Consider the following 21,854-nt stretch of genomic DNA (forward strand, 5'->3'; position numbering starts at 1 on the left):
AGACTTTCTTATACACACCATGAGCTGACCTTGCCATTTTAAGGCTTTGAAAGTTCAGGAAGGCCAGGCTCCCAAGACCCTGCCAGGCAATACCACTATGGCCAGGCTTTGGGCTGAGTCCTCTGGGGTGTCTTACCTGGGACACTGTGATGCCGCACTTCTTGGCTAGCTCCTCTTTGGCTTCCTCACTGGGGTAAGGGTTGCTGAGATGGGAATAGAAATATTCATTCAGGATTTCCGTCGCTTGCTTGTTGAAATTTCGTCTCTTCCGCCTTCATAAAGAGCAAGGAAATCACAATGACAATGGACAAAAAAAGAAGCTCACAACAAACACGTATAAAAAGGGAGAGGAGAGGATCTACATTTGGGAGAAGACATGTTTTTGAGTGAATGAGAGGAGATGTGTTCTAAGGGGCCGGATGCTGAAAGCATTTCTTAAGGTGTTTGTTGTATACCTCATCATGCTCACTGTGGGGACCCTGAGCAGAACAGTCACACGTATTTATACAGAGTGGTGAGCACCACTAAGTTTCAAAATCCACCGTCTTGGTTTTGAGCCCTAGACAAAATGAACACCGGCTGGGTGATTTGGAATGCCTCTCCAGACCTTAGCTTCCTCAAATGACAGTCAAAAGAGTCAAACCAACCTCATGCGGTGAGAGGAAAGGAGAAATGAGGTCATATCAATATATAGACAGGACTCAGCACAGTGCCTGCTGCTGCTAAGTCGCTTCAGTCGTGTCTGACTCTGTGCGACCCCACAGATAGCAGCCCACCAGTGCCTAATACATGACAAATGCTAGGACTTCCTGGGGATTCTTCCTACCAGGCCCCAGGCCTCAGATCTGATCCTTCAGAGCCATTAATACAAATTATTCATTTTTCACAACTAGTGAGGTAGCTACGGTTATTCCCATTTACCAATGAAGAGTTGAGTTTAAAAGTTGCTCGTCTAGTACGTTACAGAGCTAAAATATTATTTCAAGTCTGCCTGAGTACAAAACCCAGCCTCTTTTTATATACAAATTGCCTCCTGGCAATTACACAGAGACTCTGCAGCCATAAGTTAAAAATAAGTTATCATTTTCTCTCTATTCTATCCCCATTGTAAGTGCATGCGACATGTTTAAAAGGCTTGGGGAAGAGGGGCAGGAACGGATGGAAATTAACCCCCTGACTGCTTGACCTTCCTTAAAAGGAGAGAAACAGTACTTCTTAAGCAGGAACAGCTGCTAAATGGTGAAACACAAGCCCAGAGAAATCTTTTTTAATATACAGGTGGCTAAAAGGAAGAAAACCACTCTTTGAATAAAAGCATTTTTATGCCTTAAAAAAAAGTGCTAATTGAACTAATTTAAAGTGAGAATCACTTTATGGCCTCTTCCCAGCTAAGGCTTGGGGAGAGCTGGGGTTTGCTTAGGGATGCTGGACTCCTTGCAGATGTCTGCTGCCCTCCTCGAGGGGGCAGGGCCTCTATCTTTAAATTAGCTCCATGAGCACTTTTGCCTTTTTGCTTTTATCAAAACCTTTTCCTTATGGGAAAAAAAAAATTTCCAGAACATCCCTGGTTATGCCAGGATATCAAGTTTTCCAATTTAAGCCAACGGAAAGCACTGATCGCCTTGCTAGACAGAAAATTCAGCTAATATTGTATTTTCAGGGTCCCACTTGGATTAATTAACACAATAAAGTGCCTGATTTTACCGGATGAACACCATCTGTCCATAGGTATTAACCACATCTGTCCAGACTATGCCAAGCCCAAGTCACTCTCCCAAATCATGCTGAGTTTCTGGGTCACCCAGCATCAGAAATTGGGCAGATTAGAGTAAAAGGCCCAACTAAAAAGGAGATATGTATTAAAAGCTCTTGCATGATGGGAATTTGAGGAAGGTAGCCAAGCGGCTAACCCAGTCTCCAGGCTAGTCTTCAGATAACCTCTGGCTTTCTCTTGGCCTCAAGAAAACAGTTGTTTTAGGCCTGGGGAAGTGGCCCCTGAAGGCTCCTCTAATTGGGAGTTGTTTGCATTAGCGTTTCAGTGTATTTCTTGGGACTCTTCCAATTGAACTCACAGGAAGCCTCTCTGGAATGAGTTGGGGTGCTGGGATTGTACAGACAGCTGTTCCTGACTCCTCCTGGGGACGTGCAACCTTCCTTTAGGGGGTCGCATCTACTCTGATGGCCGCACTGATCATCTCCTGCAGGGCCTGTCTCAATCCAGGGCCTTTGAAACCCCAGAATTAGGAGTTTACAGAATTTCAAGAAACCCAGGGAAAATAATATACTTCTGACAATAAGGTTATTTGAACTAAGATGCCTGGTTTCTTTGCTCTGGCTGGAGGGGTTTTCAGCTTGGTGAGTTAACACTTGTTATTTCAAGCCAACCAAAAGCTTTGATTGTTGGGTATCTAGGTAAGTGTAGGAAATGTGGAAGTTGATGAAATTTTAGGAATGGAAGCTTTGGAATCACAGTGATTCAAGAATGAGGAGTGGAGGCACCACAGACCATCAAATGTGTCATCTCTGCCCAAATGCCTCTCCTAAGAGCCAATACCCCATTTACCACTGCGTCCATTTGCAACTGCATATTCCAGACACTTCCAACAAACTGTTTCTATGACAAGTATCACATTTCACTCAAATCAACTTCATTTTCATTTTTTCCCACATTATATAATAGTATCACCATACATACAAAGTTCATTATATTTGCTAATTTGCTCACCCATTCAAGTGTTTGTTCGTTCCTTAACTATTTGAGTACCTAACACACAGCAGAACCTGGGAATGATTCTCAATTCCCCTCACTCTCTTCCCTTCACTGGATGATTGGCCCCAGAGCAAGTCTTACCAGTTCTATTTTTCAAATCTATCCCTTTTGTTCTATCCTCAGTGTCACTGCTTTTTTTGAAATGGGTTTAGAGGAACTATGGTCTATTGTATAATGGTCTTACTAAAGTTGTCCAACAGCACTTCCTACAATGAGGAAAATAAATGTTCTCTGTTCCCCTATTGGAGTAGCCAGCAGCTGCTATTGAGTGGCTGAAATAAGATGTGTAAAACTGGAGAGCTAAATTTTTCAATTTTGTTTACTTATATTTTAATTAATACAGATTAAAAATCAAGAAGCCACAGACTAAACAGTAAAACTGTAGGCTGAAATCGTGCCCAAATAGCTCTCCTGGGAGGAGAGCCTGGACTCTCAGCCATGGGGTGCCCAAAATGTCTTCAGCACCTCCTTCTTTAATCTTATTCCATCATATACCAATGTTTATCTGAACATATTTCTCTCCAAATATTCGAGTAAAATTGGGAAGGTATTTTGTACTTATTCTGTATTTCCCCAGTTTGAGAAGCAAAAGCCTCAGCTAATCCTTAAGAAAATGACCACAGGAATTCCTCTAAACCATGGATCTGATCATAAAAATAATAATAATGATATCAATAATAATATACCATAGTGATCCTTATTATATTACAGCTGAATTATGGTGTGAATACTATGCTCCAGACACTATGTTGTAAATATGTTATCTTATTTATTCCTGTGTATAGAATTATTCCCATTTTGGAGACACAAAAAATGAGTCTTAGGAAGGATAAGCCATTTATCCCGGATCACACATGTAGTCAGGGTTATAGCAAGAATCTGAACCCAAGCGGTGTAATTTGAGAACTTTCACCTTTCCTTCCTTAAACAGCTCAGAGTTTCTGCTGCTTCACAGGACAATCCGCAATCTTTGCTGGCACAGTTAAGGTCTTTCAGTGGATCAAGCCCATCCCCAGTGTCTCGTTTCCCACCATCCTACACATGCTCTTCCTAATTTCATCTGGCTTCATCATATGCTCCTCTATTCCCCAAAGACACACACGGCGTTCATGCTCCCGTGCCTTTCGATACCACTCTGTGTATTTCTCTCCCACAGCATTTGCCACAAGTTTACATGTGTCTTCCCAACTAAACAGCAAATCCTCAAGGGGAGGAGCCGTGTTTCACATGTATTTGAAACCCTGGTGCCCAACACATAGTAAGCACCCCAGTCAGTAATGCCTGTCGAAGTTGAATTACGTTGTTTACTTTGCTTCTGTGATTCCTTCTATTTGGTACACGTCATAGTCCTCTGAGACTCAGCACTGTCTGCCTCTCCCCAGTTCTCCAGGCTCTCTCCCCTTTGGGTGAATTTGGTACTTGTACTTCCTGTGATCATGTGCAGTTTTATGATCAGTTATAAGAGCACCTGTCCCAGGAGATTATGAGTTCTTGAAGGCGGGACCCACATTTATGTGTATTCTTTTCATTTTTGTTATTCCAGAGGCTAATCAGCATTTGGAAGAGTAAAAACTCAGTTATAGAAGTAAATAAATTTAAATGTAGTGGCAGTGCAGCCAGACCATATTGGATGCCCTTTCCTTTCTTGCAATCCTCTTTTTTAATAATTTTCTATAACCTTAACTGGAACGGTGGAGTGCAGAGGTATATTTCCAACCATGTGCTTGCTGCTTTCTCCAGCAAGATGTTATTTTTTACAAAACAAAGTTAAAATTATTGTATTGCTTGAAGAGCATTAAGAAGGTTTACAAGTTCCATCTCAAAGACTTATCACAGCACTATGCTCGATATAAAACATGCAATAATAAAAGCTGACTGAATGAATGAGTAGAATTTTTAAGTTAAACTTTCCTGGCACAGTGAAATCAACATAAGGAAGAAAAGAAGGATATGACTCAAGTGGACAAAACCTGGCCAAATGCTCAGCTGGGAAGTATGGAAGGCAGACTCCTAAGAAGATCTGTAAGATTCCACTCTGGAGCACTCCCCCCGCCTTGAATGTGGGTGTTGGGGGGACAGTGAAAACGATAGGATATCATTCCTATGATTAAGTTACTAATCAGGTGACTTTGTGTTAATGAAATGGGAGATTAGGTTAAAGCCTTAAAATGGTGACATTATCCAGGAAGAAAGGAAGCAGCCAAGCTGTAAGCCCTGTCAATGGGAAGGGTGGGTTCTATGAGCTGGCGACATCAGTCCTATTATCACAAGGAACTGAATTCTGCTCCCACGGGAATGAGCCTCAGCTGTGAGCATGGCCTCAGCTGAGCCCCGGCTTACAGCTTTGTGAGACGAGGGCAGAGGATCCAGGTTAACCTGCTGTTCCTGAACAACAGAAACTATGGGGTAACTTTGTGTTGGTCTAAGCTGCTAAATTTGTGGTAATCTGTTCTTCAAGAGCAGAAAATACAAGGAATGTTACACAACAAAGCTGTATCATTCAATTCTGCATACCCATTATATTAGGAAGACTAATCCTGTTACTAAATCAAGTCCCCCTTGTATTTCATTTGTCTTCCATGAAATCTTTTCTTAATGAAGCCCTGCCCATCAGATGCATGGATTAGAGCAGCATGTAAATATCAACAGTGAGTGTGTCTTTCTTACTAAAGTGTGTTTAACTAGCTTTCCCAATAATAGATGGCACTAGAAGCAATGATATTAACTACTTTGATCACGAGGTCCAGGCAAACATTCATTTTTGAGATGGAAAAACCATTTGCTCATCCTTGTGTTGGCATTTGGGGTCATATTCTTTCAGTGATACTAAATACACTCTCAAAGTAAATGCTAATAACAATGACAACTGATTAATTGTTTTAGTTTTGAACCTTAGCTCAGAGGCAATAATTCAAAGGTTGCAACCAAAGCAGGAAAAAGATCCTCTCTTATGATTACTGTCCTTCTGGTGCCAACTAGAACAATCTAGGCAAAAGCTGATGGGAGGGAAAGGAACTGTGTACAAAGCTTGCCTGGTTTCATGCCTTTTGGAGTCTGACCTTCAACTGGGCACAGCTGAGTTACTGAAAGAAGAAGTCCTATGAGAAATGGATTCTGCTCCTCCTTTCTGACTTCTTCTTTCTTGAAAAGAACCCAGTCTGGGCCCAACTTTTTTATTTTTTTCCAATATCTGCCAACATAAATGCCAACACCAGCATTTTAACGAGGGGAGTTACCACGGGGGCAGAGTGGTGGCGACCACAACGCAGGGGAAAGGAAGACCCAGACACAGGCCGCCAGTCACTCGCACTTCATACCGCGGGGAGCAGCCTGCTGCAAAGAAGCCAGGCTGGCAGCAGGACAGGGCAAGGGAGATGCCTGGGGCAGAGGTGTCCTGCTTCAGCAGGCCTGGGCCTTCCTTTGCTCAGCACTGCGCTCTGCTGGGAAAAGCTCTCTTCATCTGTACTTTCTCTTGACTTTATGTATTTCTATTAGGCCAGAGATACAGTTGGCTGGCTGACATTCCTATTTCATATTCCACATGACCCAAAACACAATGAATGAAAGGGAGTTTAGGAGGTGCCAGGGAGCTCTAAAGAGGTGTGTGAACTGTAAAGACCACAGTGGTGAAGACAGAGAAAAGTATAGGTAATGGAGCTGAATAGTCTATGATTTCTAAGGTGGAAAAAAAATGAAAAAGCAGAGAATGTGTGTGTCTGATTGAGAAGGAGCTCAACTACAGATCATTAAATGGTATATGACCATGACATAGCTAGTGTTTTTATAATAAAAATCATATATCGGGGTTATATTCAGGAATTGAAACAATGAATGATGAAATCTGCATTTATAGAAAATGACAAATTTAAGGTGAGCTGTGGATCACAAAGGATATCTATACACTGAAAACTCATGTATTAGATCAATTATCAACACCACTTTCTAGAGTAGATGAAAGACATGACTAGCACTATCTCACAGGCTGGATAACAGAAGCCAAAGAAATCAAAAGGATTTTCACAAATCCACCAGTGTAGAGAGTAGTGGGACAAAGACTGTCTGTTCTATAGTTTTAGTTTTTGTCCTAAAGGACTTTTCTATCCGTGGTTTCAACTGGATTCTTTGAACTCACAATTTAGGTCACACGTTAGTGTCAGAAAATTTTAAATCTTGATTGAAAATCTGGCTCATATGAGACCAGTCCCTTGGCCCTCCACGCCCAAGGGACCATGTCTTCTTCATTTTTGTGCCCCTAAAACTCAGCCCAGAGTATGACACATGATAATCTAGTTATAAATATTTGTTGAAGCCAACTAGGTGCCCTCTGTGCCAACATAAAGTGTGGCAGAGATTCCCAGCTCTCACCTGGAACCATCTTTCTTGAAGAAAAGATGTCATTGCAATATCTGGCTAGCCTTCTACGGGCTTATAGTTACAACCTATTCCTGTGAAAGAGGCCACTAATGGTATGAAAACAAAAAGTCCTGCTTGTTCTGTCCCTGTAGCTAAATCATCCTGTTTCTCATGCAGAGTATGTAGCAGTGGCCATAAAAAATATCCCATTCCCACATTTTCCTGGAGCTGTATAAAACCCATGGCTATCCACCCTTGCAGCCTTCCTTTCCCTGACCTTTCTCAGGCTACTACTTGGCTCAGCCTTGAACGGAGCCTTGACAACGGAGCCTCTGGAGAGGGCCAGCTTGGATTCTAACCCTGAATCAGTGGTTCTCCCAAAGGACAGGCCTCTCCTGGGGACTCACCGCGCATCCAGGAACCGGGAACGCAGGATCATGACGGCCTCACACGTGCTCTGCTTGAGCTGCATCTGGATGGAGCTGAACTTGCGGTGGATGATACTGACCATCCGCTCGATCTCCTTTGGGGAAATAGGCCTGGTCCGGCTTTGTTCTCGCAGGAGGTTCATCACATGGGTGGTGAACTCGTTACATGCCTGGAACGGAGGAGGACAGACACGGGGCGTGGTAAGGGTCCTGGCTGTGAGGCTGAGCAGGTCTTTCTAGAGACGTGTACAAGTAAAGAAAATTGGGCTAGCTTGTGGCATTTTGTCCAAAAATAAATAAATAAAACAAACAAACCCAGAAACCCCTTTCAGCCCATTTGATTATAATTTTCATCACTATGTGGATTTTTTTAAAGGGGAGAAGAAAATTTACAATAGTTTTTCAAAATCAATTTTTTTCTTGATTTTACTATTATGAAAGATGAGAACATGTATATTAGTATAAAACTTCACAACCCTTCACTCCCATGTTAACAGCTAAAGAGAGTCTGAAGTCAAATACAGCATGAACTTTTTGCTTTGCCCTTACTTCTGTTATGCTAAAGCTTCCAAATATTCAATTTGGCATAAAGAGTCCAAAGAATGGAATCACTGAGTTAAAAGCTCTGATGACTTTTCTGTGAGATTCTCATTAATCTACTTCTACTTGTAACATAAGAACTCCTTCCTATGCTGGTCTTCTGAAAATCCTCTATGTCTATAACACAAAGGGAATCTGTATAGAAACAAATTCAAAACATGATTTAGAGGATTTAGGAAATACTTCTGCAGAGAGAAAACTCTAAGGTTATAGACCAATATACTATCAGCTCTGGAAGTGAAACTGGAGATCATTTTTCCCACCTCCTTATTTTACAGTTGGGAAAACTGTGCCCAAGAGATGAAGGCCCCCAGCAAAAAGCAGCCTGAAGACTCCCTGAACCAGGCCAGGGGGTCTGTTCTTTCCCAGACTCTGAACTTGCTCCTTGGAACACCACTGCCTTTTCTTTTAGTTACTATTACTTATCATTGTAGTCTAGTTTTCTTAAGGAACATTCAGTAAAATATCTACTCACACTTAACTCGCAGCAGTGTTGGAAAACTGTGGAAAATTTGTTAGCAAGAAAGGCAAGCTGATGCTCTGAAGGTGGAAGACCTAAGGACTCAAAAGTGTCCAACTTAATACCACAGAATCATGTTCGTTAATGCTAAAGCCGCACTGCTATTGTTTTTAAGAACACAAAGCTCTTCACAGCTGTCAGTTATGTAGTAACAGTAACACATTCACTGTTCATTTCTTGAAATCCTTCGAGGTTTGCTGGCCAAAGATACATCAGCAGACATACCCACTGGGCTGTGTCTACAATGGGGGCTGGGAAGGCTGGTTTTTGACCCTGTCTCCATGAGTATGTGGGCAATTGCTTTCACTACTCAGCGCCTTGCTTTATTCGTCCAAGAGTGGATTTAATCATTCCTACCCCTTTAGCAAGGCCAGCAATCCTCACACTCCTTGTACGGTGACCTGTGGATGGAGTAAATCACTCACGTGAACAGGGCAGCAGCTAAGAGCACAGACCGCCTGCGTTCACACCCTGCCCAGGAACTCACTTCACTGTGGGGCTTTGGTTAGTCATGTAAGACCGCTGTGCCTTCTCTTTCCTATCTGTGAAATGAGGACAGTACCTCAAAGAATGTGGTAAGGACAAGATGAGTTACTGTGTGTCTGGCCATAGAGTGTGTCTTTATTATCTTTTTAAAGTATAGGTAACTCAGTAACCCAGCATATGATTACAATGGGGCAACCCTCTCCAGGCTTCGGTTTCCCTCGTGGAACAAATAAAGGGGGTCACAAATAGCTTCTTTCCACTCTGCAGGTATATATATGCTGAAGATGAAATCCACAGAAGATCAGGTCCATAGAGCATTTTGCCCTTACTATGAAAATTGCTACATAAACACAAGATCTTATTATAAGCTTCATCTCTCCCCAACTTAAACAGCCCCTTCACCCCCAAGCTGTACAACAAAGGGAGGAAAATAAAGCCTGGCAGCGAGTTGGCTGGAAGTCTGTGAGGCCTTGGAGAAGGATGGCGGGGAGGTATGCTGCAAGCATCCCCCTCTGGGCCGCAGGCCCTACCCCCCCACCCGCCCCCGACTTGGTGGGGGTTCAAAGTGAGGAGGGGCTGGACGTGAAGGAGCTATTGTCAGGCGCACACCCTCTCTGCTGGGAAGCCGCAGTACTCAGCTAATAATGTGCTTCATTACAGTGAATAAAAATACTCACAATATCTGGTGTTTATTCAGGGCATTGGATGCTGGGCCCCTTTCTGCCCTGCCCTAAACAGACAGTGGAGTCTTTTCACCCACTGCTGAGGTGCAGCAGGGCAGCTGCTCAACAGCTGCTTGGGAACACACGACAGACAACAGACAGGAACTCCAAGTCCATTTAGATGGGCAGAACACAATTTTCCAGGACCTGAACTACCCAGGCCTCCTCCTCAGTTCCCCAAGCTCAGCACCTTCAGAGGCTGCACTACTCTGGGGAGGCCAGGTTCTCCCGATGGGATGGGGAGTAGGAGTGATTAATTAATTAAATAGAACCCTCGCAGGCTGAAGGTTTCTGTGACAAGGAGACTGCTGAAGGCTGTCCTAAAGACAGTCACCTTCTGGAGCGACCCCTCCAGCTGCCTCTGGCGACATCCCGGGTTCCAGGGCAAGGGCACTTCGAGGAGCAGCCGACCCAAGAGAAGCTCTTCACAAATCTTGCTTAGTATAAGCAATTTAATCCTAGAATTGAAGCTTCCTTCCTGCACTCTCTTCAGCTCATCTTCATCTCTAAGTCTTTCAAACTGGATTTGGCTGCCAGTTTCAGCAAGGAATATAACTGGGATCTTAAGACTTCCTTGGCTGTGAAAGGACTACTTAACCCACCCCAGTTCAGCCTTGGAGACTAAGCCTTGTCAATGTCCTGGCAGCGTTACTTACAAAAACTGAAGAACTCTGCAAAGCTACAAGAGCATCTTTTTTTGTTTTTTTTTGAATAGCACTTGGAAGAAAATTCAGTTTTCTGATATCCTGGTTTTATCTATCAAAATATGCCAGCTTTTTTTTTTTTTTAGCTAGCTCTTAAATACTTCAGCTACAGACAAGATCAGCTGAAAAGGTGTTTAACAACACTTTTTAATGAAGAAAACAATTTCCTTCCTTTCTTTCTAATCCAAGTCACTAGAAGCCTTCTTTATCTAATAACCTCAGGGTGAAACAATGGCTGATTCAGGTCTTTTTGGTGGGGGTTAGGGAGGGAGCACAGGATGAGTGGGAAGGGTGAGGAGGGTTACTGTAGTTAATTACTGGAGAGCTAATTGATGCTCTGGTTATCTATCATCACCAAACTAAAAACAAAACAAATCAAAACAACAGAATCGACTCTTAAATAGTCAATCAGGCAACCACCTAGGTATTATTAAGAGACTGACATTTTTACTAAGGTTTCCTATTTTTTAAAAAGGTCCCGTGAGGAATGCTTACAGAAAAAATGAAGAAGATCTATCTTTCAGACTTACTAGCTAGAAGGTTAATGGCATAATTTCCTCACAATCTGCCATTTACTCTAATTAACAATACAACTAATATTAATAAATTATTAAGCACACAGCATGTTAAACAGTATTCAGTTCCTACCCAGAAAATGCCCAAAGAAATAAGGAAATAATTTCTTAGTACTTCTTAAGAATAATAAATTCAGACTACTACTACTACCTTGACCTAACATGATCCCACACGAGACTGAACTAGACCTGCGTGTGAATGTCTGAGAGTCTCCTGCGGAGGGGTGGGTCGACAGCGGCCTGCCGCAGGGATGGGACACTGGCGCAGCAGCTGTGGGAGACGCATGTTGACCTAAATCCTCCTGGTAGCCATTAACTCTACCATTGAGCCTGCAGACTTCAGGTCTGGGTCATCTCAGACCAAACAAGTAACAGAGGGAATACAGCCCCAGCCATCAGCAAAATGGATACAGTTTACGTTCCCAATTTCCAGCATTGTTGTTATTCAGAATACGTAGGTATCTATGAGAAGTTTCTCAAGGAGAGTGTTTTTATCACTAGTCTCTCTTAGAGAGCATCAATCTATTCCATGAAAGTACCAGAGAGGACAGGCCAGTTACTTCACTGTCTACAGACACCCACACTCATTCCATATTAAGTGGAGCTGAGAATTGCTCCAATAACAGCCTTGGGCTAAAGGTCCAAATCTAGATTCCAGGGTAATCTGTCCCTCCTTGGATGTGAGACCCAGATATATCATCTAACCTCTCTGACCTCCATTTCCTCACCTGTATCAGAATGGAGATGATGACAGCCATAAAAGTGCTGGAACAAGTGCAGTTAGGTTGATAAAAGTGTTTTAGACATTTTGGAAGAAGATGGAAGAGTAACAAGGTGGGGGGGTTAAATCAAGAAGACAGTCTGCTCTTCTTTGTTGCTGGCAACCTGAGCTACAAATAAAGCTAGTTTTTAACACCATCCAGCCTAATATCCATCTCAGTTGCAGGTTTGGGAGGAAGCCACATTCTTTGTACCCCTGGAGTTTCCTGGTGGCTCAGATGGTAAAAAATCTAGCTGCAATACAGAAGACCCGGGTTCGATCTATCTCTGGGTTGGGAAGATCCCTTGGAGAAGGGAATGGCAACCCACTCCAGTGTTCTTGCCTGGAGAATTCCATGGACACAGGAGCCTGGTGGGCTACAGTCCATGGGGTTGCAAAGAGTTGGACACGACTGAGCAACTAACACGACCTGGAAACCAGGTCTAGACAGGTTGTTATGCCAGAGACCAAGCTTAGTGGTGAAGGTACAATGGGAAAAGCATGGGGAGGAAGACCCAAGTGGCTAGCTAGGGACCTTTACAGAAAATGCCCTGTGAGTCTTCCCAAACTACGCCCTAGGTTGGGGCAGGCTGTGAACTCTAACATGATGGCCCAGGTGGGGAATGTCATGGATCCGCCAGCTTACCTGAGCTGAACCTCTCCTGGGGTCTGGTAAAATATCTACAAGAGTCTACATCATGATAAGAATGTTTCTTCCCCAAGAGGGTCGAGGGTGATGATCCACAGGTTCTTACCACAAAATGACTTTTGTTTTGCTCCCCTTGACACCTCCCTACACCTGCCTTTGGCTGAAATTCACCACACTTGGCTTCCAGCTTCATAGTAATCTTTTCCCTCATAAAAGAAGAGACTTTGTAGAAATCCATTTCAAAGGTAGATAGGAGTGCAATAATGAAACTTTCACTTTAAATTTTAAAATGCCTATTTCTATTTTAAAATTTATATATTCTATTAAGTTTGCATTTGCCTTTTACTTAGACTGTCCTAAGTGGACAGTACAGGGTCTTCTACATTTTGATTTTTTTTCTCCCTCTTCTTCTAAGATTCTTAAAAAAGAAAGAAAGCCAGAAATCTAACAATTCTATGAAAGTACGTTAAACTTAGAATTTCAGGACAATGTCACATCCAACAATATGACAACCAACTAATGTCAGCTAAATAATGGGAGGAAATCCTGATGTTAAAGGACCCCTAGTAAAATAATGTTGCTCATACTGACCAGAGGAAACAATATTGACATTTAAATTCATGTGTGTGTTGGGGGGGCACTCTAGTAGAGAGGGGTGTTGTTACAATTAGAATACCATACAACATCTATATACTGTTTTATGACTTAAAGCATTTTTTAAGCTTTTCCTTTATATGATTTTTTTTATGGCTCTCTGATAGCTTAGGCTCCAAATCCACAGCTCTTTGCTGAATACTACCAGCTACTGAGGTAGAGAATGTGGACCACTGGATCCCACAGACCACCAGTAGCGTGTCAGGGCTGGAATTCAATTTTGTCTACTTCCAGGGGTCCCCTGAGACCCTCTACTTTTTTTATAGAGGGAGATGTGTATCATATTATATACTATATATAAAAGTCAGAGTATGATGGACTTCCATTTGAACTAATCTGGGTAGGGTGAAGGAATTTAAGGCCAGGTTTTAGTATCCGTTCCCATAGGCTTCCATGAGCACTGGTGGTGAGGCATCCTAATTAATGAGCACACAGGGCCCAGAGGACCCCCCCACACACACCTCCCCAGCTCACCTGGTGACTCTGCTCATGACTGTAACACCGAGAGCCCCAGAGCTGCATGCCAAGGGACAGCGCTCTGGAGCGCCAGGGACTGTTTCTGTACATAAGACTCAGTTTCCTAAAATCATCAGTTAAAACTATTTTTTAAACTATTTTTTAAAATGATCTTATCTCCAGTTTGCCTGAGTTTTCAACAGTGGAGACTCTGGACTTGATGGGCTCAAGTTCAACAAGTGGCTCTGGGGGGAGGCCAGAAACACTGGATCCCGGACGGCAATCTCCAGGAAAGGCTGCCTGCCTCCGACCCCTGCTAGCTCGGAGTTTCATGATTTCTCCGCCCTGCCCTAAAGGGCTGGGGGGCCCAGACCCCACATGGCTGTGAATACCTGCTCGTATTTCTCCAGCTCCGTGTGGTAGATTTGTCTGATCTGTGAGAGTTTGGCTCTGTAATCGGAATGCTCCACTGAGTTGTCGGAACCGGCGCCTCCAGAAGCAGCAGCCGCCGCCGCTGCCGCCGCTGAGCCCCCGCCCTTCTCGGGCCCCGCCACCCCCTCGGCCAGCAGCATGTTGTCCAGTCGCATCAGCTGCGGGTCTGTTGGCTCCTCTTCCTGGGCTCCCCGGATACTCAAAACTGCAGGGAGATAGAAAAGAGTGGGGAGGTGTTGACAGTAACCCAATGGAGTAACATTTAAAAACAACAGAAAACTCCCAATACATGATTTGACTGAAGAAGTCTCAAATCACTTAACAAAAAGGCATCTGAGCAATGGGCGTGCAGAGGGCTGGAAAAAGAGAGGGATGGGAGGACAAGAAAATACAAGGAGAGATTTGATTTGTTCCTGAAATTAATGATACTCCTCTTATATGAGGTGCCTAGAACAGTCAAACTGATGGAGACAGGAAATAGACCTGTGGGTACCACAGGCTGGGAGAAGCGGGTAATAAGGAACTAGCAATGAACATTACATTTTGGGAAGTTACATTTTGGGAAGATGAAACAGTTCTTGAAATGGATGGTGGTAATGGCTGCCCAGCAATGTGAATGTACGTAACGCCACTGAACTGTACACTCAAAAACAGTTACCATGCTAAGTTTTGTTATGTCTATTTTACCACAAAGAAAGAAATTTCAAATCCACGAAAAAAAAAAAAATTATAACAGAATATAATTTTCACTTTCATCCCCAAACTGCTAAATTTTAGTTCAAGGAATAGCATTTCTTTTCTCATTTCTAATTTTAGATTTTCTGTGAGTTTGTTATTACAAAGTTTTTACACTCATTGACTTTATGATATTGGATCAGCCTAAGTTTTCATTTCCAAAATAACCTAAGTCAGGCAAATTCAGTTAATTGGAGTAAAGTGTGAAGACCTCTGCTCTGGACTAGGGATTTCTATTTTCCAAAATTGAGATCAATTTATTCCAGGTGGTAAAAGCTCCGTCCTGGTACAAACAAGGGCGAGGTCCTTTAAACAAGCTGCCTCATGGATTCAGAGAAGCTGGGGTTCGGATAGGATGAAGGAGGCTTGGCTCCACGAAAGGCTCCTTTTTATTAACCCCCCACGACCATTTGCGGGGCATGAAGGGGTGATTTGGACTGAAAGAGATCAAGTGATTTAGTAAACCAGTGGAAGAGCTAGGCAGTCTCGTTTTACTACCGCCATACAACCCGCCATAAAGTAAATCACTCATCTAAACCCAGTTTAGTCGTCAGCAGCCAAGTCTTTGTTGAGAGTGAACACGAAAAGGGTATCTAATTAAAAAAAAAACAAAACTGAGGGCAGAGTAGGGAAGGAGGGATGTAACTACAGGTAGAGAAGAAGCAGACTCTGCTCGTTCGAATCCTGGGGGTGGAGATGCCAGAGTCCAGGGGGCCAGGTGGGTATGTGAGCAACAGCACAGCACAGAGTCTAGAACTGTTTCTGGCCAGGATACATCTGGTGAGCCCCACAGGGACAGTGACAGATGCAGCCACCTCTCGACCCTCAGCAAGGCAGCCCCACGGGGCTGTGACAGGAAAGGTGGATCTGAGCTCAATCCGAGGGGACATGGAGACGTTCGGGGCATTCCATCACCTATAATACCAGCATAACTGCTGGCTGTGCCCACATGCTCCTGGCTTCTAACAGGTCTGACAAGAAGCAACCTTGAAAGTTGTTTCAAAGGAAAGCCCGAGTCCTGTGCTAAAGGAAAATGGCAGCATCGCTTCTGTGAATGAGGCAGTCAAGTGGACAGTCAAGCATGTGGCCCGGGGCAGCAGTTTAAAGGCCCGGGGTAGACACACGTACCCCTTGAGGGAGTGAGGAAAGACAGGAGGAGGCAACAGGAGTCGGTGGGGAAGGGGGTTAGCTGGCAGGAAAGAAGGATACAGGGAGAGCCCACACTTCAGGACCCAGGCTCTCCTCTTGCAACTGAATTTTTAATGTTCTGCTGCAGTAACATAAAATTGCTATACTGGTGACAGCAAAGGTTAGAGGATTGTGGAGTTTAATTTTGTGGACATTTTTCCAATGAAATCCTTCTTTTGCAGACTCAGAAGACTTACATGGGAAATCATCCCCCTGGTCTCAGAATAAGAAAGATTTAATCATGTTATTCAGTTCCTTGAACTTATTTACTCCAATCTTCAAGAACATATCACCACTAACAAAGATTTCCTTAAGAAAGGAAATGAATGCTGCAACCATTTCCTGAATGCCAGCCAGCCCCTAAAGGTGTGGGGTGGCGGCGAGAAGAACGTGGCCCCCCAAGCAGATGGTGTTGGAGCCCTGGGGCCTCTCCTTCCTCACCTGTACAGCCCAGTGAATGCTTCCCGCCGAGGACATTAGTGTGTGGGGTTTATGGACGTTTCCCCAGTGAATTTCATCGAATGAATTTTAATTGCTTTATCAACAAAATACCTATGGGTCATTTAAGAGTGAAAAAAGAATCACCTCTGAGCCATTTGGTAATTGTGGCACTTTTACTTAATCATTAAAAAATTGGTACTGGGGCAAAATTTGACACTAATCCACTCTCTGGAATCCCATGACCAATACGCTCCAGAAGAGGCCACAGACCTCGGCCAATGGGAAACCTCCTCAGGATGCTGAGGCTGGTGGCATCTGAGCCGGGCCGTGATGCCTCCAAGCGGCTCTTCCTCATCACTCCCAAACAATTCTTCCTGACAGATCCAGCACTGACAGCTCTCAACAGTGTAGCAAAGTAAAAGAGAATAACATCAACCCGTGAGGATATACTTTACTGGGGCTACCTACACACTGCCTTATTGAGGCGATGGTAAGGATGATCGGACCTGAGACCAACTCACGCACCCCATTAACTTATTCCTCTAGCAAAATTCCATTTGTTCTGAAAAGAATGAGACAGAAAAGGAGTCAGGCAGACACAGAACAAAGTGCTGGTACTGATTCATCCAGGTACGAGGTAGGTGACCAGGTGGTCACATTACTACTAGTACTTCCCATGTGTCCAGTATTTACTTCAATGAATATTTTCCCTTTCCAGCCCTTCTCAGTTGCACCCACATCCATGCCTCACTTTTTCTTTTAAACAATCCATGGGAAGCATGAACTGTCCACACCAAGGCTGCACACCTACCTACTTAATGTTTTTCTTGATCTTAAAATCTAACTGCTTTTAAATGAAATAAAGGAAATGCTAAAGCTGCCAAGGACACTGAAAGGAGACCCTGTAACCCCCTACCCACCAAAGAAGTCCCAGGACAGTCACAGAGGGTAAAGCCCTAATCTATACTACTGGAGACATTTAGTAGGGCAAAAAAACACACATACCCACACAGGAAAGGGTTATCCTTTTGCTTAGCTTTTGTATCATTTGATGAATCCTGGAAACAAATACTCTTTAAAAAGAAATTTGGATTCACTAAGATTTAATTTAATAGGTTTCCAAATGTGGCCAAGAAGGAATAGGTGTGATAGAAATGAAATACACCTTGCTTGCATTAATCCTTAGAGTTCAGGACACATAAATTGGCTCCAAACCAGAGATTTGAAAAAAATAAAAGAACAGAAAATATAGGAAAAACAAACCCAACAGTCCTCTTCAAATTATACCACTCAAATTAAACTCAAATCATTATGAAAACAGAAACTTCAGAGTATGTATCAGAACCACCACCACCAAAACTATTCTCACACACACACACACACACACACGCAACATAAACAAAAGAAAACCTTCCTCTTCCACTGTCTAACACAGGAGATTCTGGTTCTGAGGGTCTTGGGCTATGCATGTGTGCCGCGACGAGGCCCGGACCAGTAAACAACACGGCATGGACAGATCTCTGCCCAAAAGGAGCAGGATCTGAAGGTACCACTATAAAGACAGGTGTTGGGATTCACTGATACGGAAGGCTGTTCAGCTAGAGAGTTAAAAAAAATCCCACCAACATTAAATAAATAAATGAAAAGGCCAATACGTCTAAGCCAAAGTGACGCTACCTATTTACTGCTTGAAGCCAGCACTCTGCCAAATAGGAGACAAAATGATTATTTAAAAGCTCCTTTTTTTATCTCTGTGGCACCACGCAAGTCTCAAATGAACCTTTCACCAGGACACCAGAGATGTTAACACTCATCCTCCAAGATCCAATTTCAACCAGCGGAGCTGTTACCTAATCCAGCAACCATCACATGTGATCAGGTTCCTGCTCCCCTGATGGGAGCCCCGCAGCCTCCCTCGCCTCCTCCTCTCTTTGCTCCCCAGCCCAACAGCTTTTACTCAGGTTTAAAGGGAAAAAAACCCTGTTTATGCCAGTACATACAGGATTTTAATACTGAGATGTGTACACTTCCATTACCAAAAATAAAATCAACTGCAGTGGATTTGCTCTGCAAAGAGGGTCACGCAACAAGATATTTAACCCTTTCGGTAATCATTCTTAAAGAAGGAGTTTCCTTCTCACAAATCTAACCCCTTATATAAGAGACCGGTCAAGACAGGTGAGTGATGTATACAGAAATTGTCACAGGCCCTTTAAAAAGCATCCGATGTCACCATCTACCTTGCTGCCATCACTGGCCCTGGGGTTAATTCTCTGGTGAACCTCCCAAGATAAGAAGGCTGTCACAGCACAGTCGGGGCTGCTCTCACAACTGGTCTCCTGCTGTTCTTTCTTTGTTTCTTCACACGCAGAGAAAAACAAACCAAACCCAAAGGCAGCTTCAAGATCCTTGGCAGGAGGGCAGCAAGCGGGTTGTTTTGTCCTTGGCTGAGCCCTGACACCGATCTAGAGCAGCTCCAGACAAAGGCCACTAGAGGGCACTCTTTCTTCACCAAGGACCGGTTGTGCTAGGAGGGCGGCTGTTTCCAGTCCCCAGGTTTTTTTAGTGCTGGGGGAAATGCCCCTGCTGAGATTCATGTTTCCAAGGGTGGAGCAGGCAGCAGAGGAAGAGGGCATATCTACTGAGAGGGTCGTCTTCAAATTTGGACAGCCGTTCAGGGACCCAAAGCTGGGCTGACAGAGAGAGATGATGGAAAGTCAACAGACAGGTGGGTCTTCTGGGCTTCCCAGGGGGCGCCTGCCAGTGCAGGAGACATAAGAGACACAGGTTCGATCCCTGGGTCAGGAAGATCCCCTAGAGGAGGGCATGGCAACCCACTCCAGTATTCTTGCCTGGAGAATCCCGTGGACAGAGGACCCTGGAGAGCTGCAGTCCAAAGGGTCGCAAAGAGTTGGACATGACTGAAGCGACTTAGCACGCAAGCAGACAGGTGGTTTGGGAAAGGGCATGAGGTGTTTCCAGGATGGGAGCCCTCATGCTTTCTGGCCAATTTCTTTGCTTGATTTGAAGGCACAAGACTGAGCTTCCATGCAGGTTTTCCACAGTCTATGAACTGGTCTTCAGTACATACGACCAGAAAAGCTGGGATAGTGAAGCTCTCCCAGACTCACCTCCCAACCCTGCTCTGCTATCTTCCAGGGGGTCAGAACTTTGGACAGAAGTACGGGACAAAAATACGCTGTCCTTGCATTTTTTAGAAATAGAGCAAAGTGCCTGCTTCCTGAAAATATCACAGTTAGACCTTTTATTTGTTCAGAAAGTACTTGTGCACAATGAATTGCATCACCTTATAGAACATGAAGTAATATTACAAACTTAGATAGCAGATAACTGAAGATTACAAAGGCAGAGCAATTGGGACAAGCCACAACTAGAATCTAGGTCTTTAACTCTTATACACTTTATCCTCTACTATAACATTAAGATTCTGTCACCAGTGGTAATCGAGTGGATGTGCTTTCAATTCTGCATATGTGGGCATGTATACACACACACGCACACACACACAGTCTTTTGATGCTCAGGTTGTGGCTGACGTGCAAGGCAGAAAACAACCAGACATGAGGTGGGGAAGGGAGGAAGTTCTTCCTACTGACCTCTTAATTTCCTTAAAATTTCCTCCAAAGCTGGTCTTCTTCAATTACTTCTTTCTGCCAATAGGACCATCACGATTAGAGCCACTGAGCCATGTGATAGAATGCCCTCTCCCCTCTCAGACAGAAAAATCCACTTACCACAATCTCATCCTATTTCAAATCTCCATTCAGCCTTTCTCAAGAAACCTACCCAGATAATAGCTAGAAATGAGCTCCCTTGCCACTGAGCCACCAAGCAAGTATTAATACTGTCTGCACCACAGACATAGCGCATCTCAGAACCACCACCGTCACACCGGCCACCTCGCCAGCAAGGCTGTGAAGCTTCTGAAAAGCTGTCATGATCTATCCTCCATCTATGTATCCCCCTATGACCTCACAGTGCCTCTGGCACTGAGTAGCTATTTGAGCATCTCCTAATGTATGAGAAAGAGTGCAGGAGGGAAGGCTGCAGGATGGGCTCTCCAACGATCCTGTTCGTAAGGCAGCCAGCTCCTTATATATTCGCTCCTTCTCCCTCTGGTCCAGTTACAGTTTAGACCAGAGTTTCCCTGGTGGCTCAGAGGTTAAAGTATCTGCCTGCAATGCGGGAGACCTGGGTTCGATCCCCGGGTTGGGAAGATCCCCTAGAGAAGGAAATGGCAACCCACTCCAGTATTCTTGCCTGGAGAATCCCATGGACAGAGGAGCCTGGGGACCCCAGTCCATGGGGTTGCAAAGAGTCCGACACAACTGAGCGACTTCACTTTCACTTTCTTTATCTTCTGGTAGAGGCCCTTTCCCTCTGTCACATCTTCCACCCCACTTCAAAAATCTGTCAAATCAGCCTGAAAATGCTAAACACACAAACCTACACTGTCATTAAGCTACAGCCTTAGAACCCACAGCCTGGCATGTCCCCAGCAAGCCAACATTATCCATGACGAAGGCTCTGGGTGTTGGGAAGGCCTGGCATGTGACTGGTATATGGGGAAGAATTCCTAGGAGGGCTGACAGTGGCCCCCAGGGAAGGGGCTATGCATACCGTGTTACCCAAAGGAGCCCTCTGAGGAACGAACGCTCAGTTCACTCAAACCAATCACTAACTGAGCACCTCGAAGGAGCCGGGAATGGAGTGGATGCTGAGATTTCCAAGAAGCCCAGGGTTAGACTCCTCCAGTCCCTTCAGTGTGAGCACATCAAGTTGTCAGAGTAGGTGGAAAGCAAGCAGAAATCCCAGGGGACACATACCCTCTAATCCTTCCTCTAGTTTCTTTCATTTCCCACAAGCACCTGCACTCTCAAATCATAAATTCCAAGCTTCTGCTGCAAAATAACCATGACATATTTTGATTCTTCTGAACCCAAAGGTGGGACCAAAATCTGATGTCAGTGGTTTGAAGCTTAAGGTATTGTGTCCTGATATTTTCCAGTACCAACCTTCTCGTTTGTTTGATGAAAAAGGTGTTTTGTGCATTTTGCAAAGAGTCTGTTTATCCAACAAATGGAAATGACTGACAATTTGATTTCTTGAATATTACAAGCCAGCCTGAGAGATGGTTGCCAGTCAGAGTTTCTGGCGAGCATGGAAGAACCAGTGACCACCTTAGTGGGGACCATCCAGTGCAGGCAGAGATCTCTGAGGCCGCTCAGATGAGAAGTCCAAGTTCCTGGAGGCTTCAAGTGTGAAAGCCGTGCTTAGACTGTGTGCCAGCTCTTGAGACGCTCAGGGACATCCAGGCTGGGATCCGTGGGTCTAGGCTTTCTTATGGCATCACCAGGTCT

At 44.2% G+C, this 21,854-nt stretch overlaps 1 protein-coding gene across 4 annotated transcripts in view; it reads right to left on the reverse strand.

Annotated features, from left to right (window-relative positions):
• Positions 1–21,854, reverse strand: part of PBX1 (PBX homeobox 1) — a 335,328-nt gene that overhangs the window by 86,369 nt on the left and 227,105 nt on the right. For all 4 annotated transcript variants that reach the window (XM_019986747.2, XM_019986764.2, XM_070782593.1 and 1 more), the window contains 3 exons: positions 14,070–14,314; positions 7,531–7,721; positions 137–272 (listed from right to left, as the gene is read on the reverse strand). In XM_019986747.2, coding sequence (XP_019842306.2) covers positions 137–272; positions 7,531–7,721; positions 14,070–14,314 — 572 coding nt within the window. The remainder of the gene's footprint in view (positions 1–136; positions 273–7,530; positions 7,722–14,069; positions 14,315–21,854) is intronic.

Source organism: Bos indicus, chromosome 3 (assembly GCF_029378745.1).
Source record: "Bos indicus isolate NIAB-ARS_2022 breed Sahiwal x Tharparkar chromosome 3, NIAB-ARS_B.indTharparkar_mat_pri_1.0, whole genome shotgun sequence".
Lineage (NCBI taxonomy): Eukaryota > Metazoa > Chordata > Mammalia > Artiodactyla > Bovidae > Bos > Bos indicus.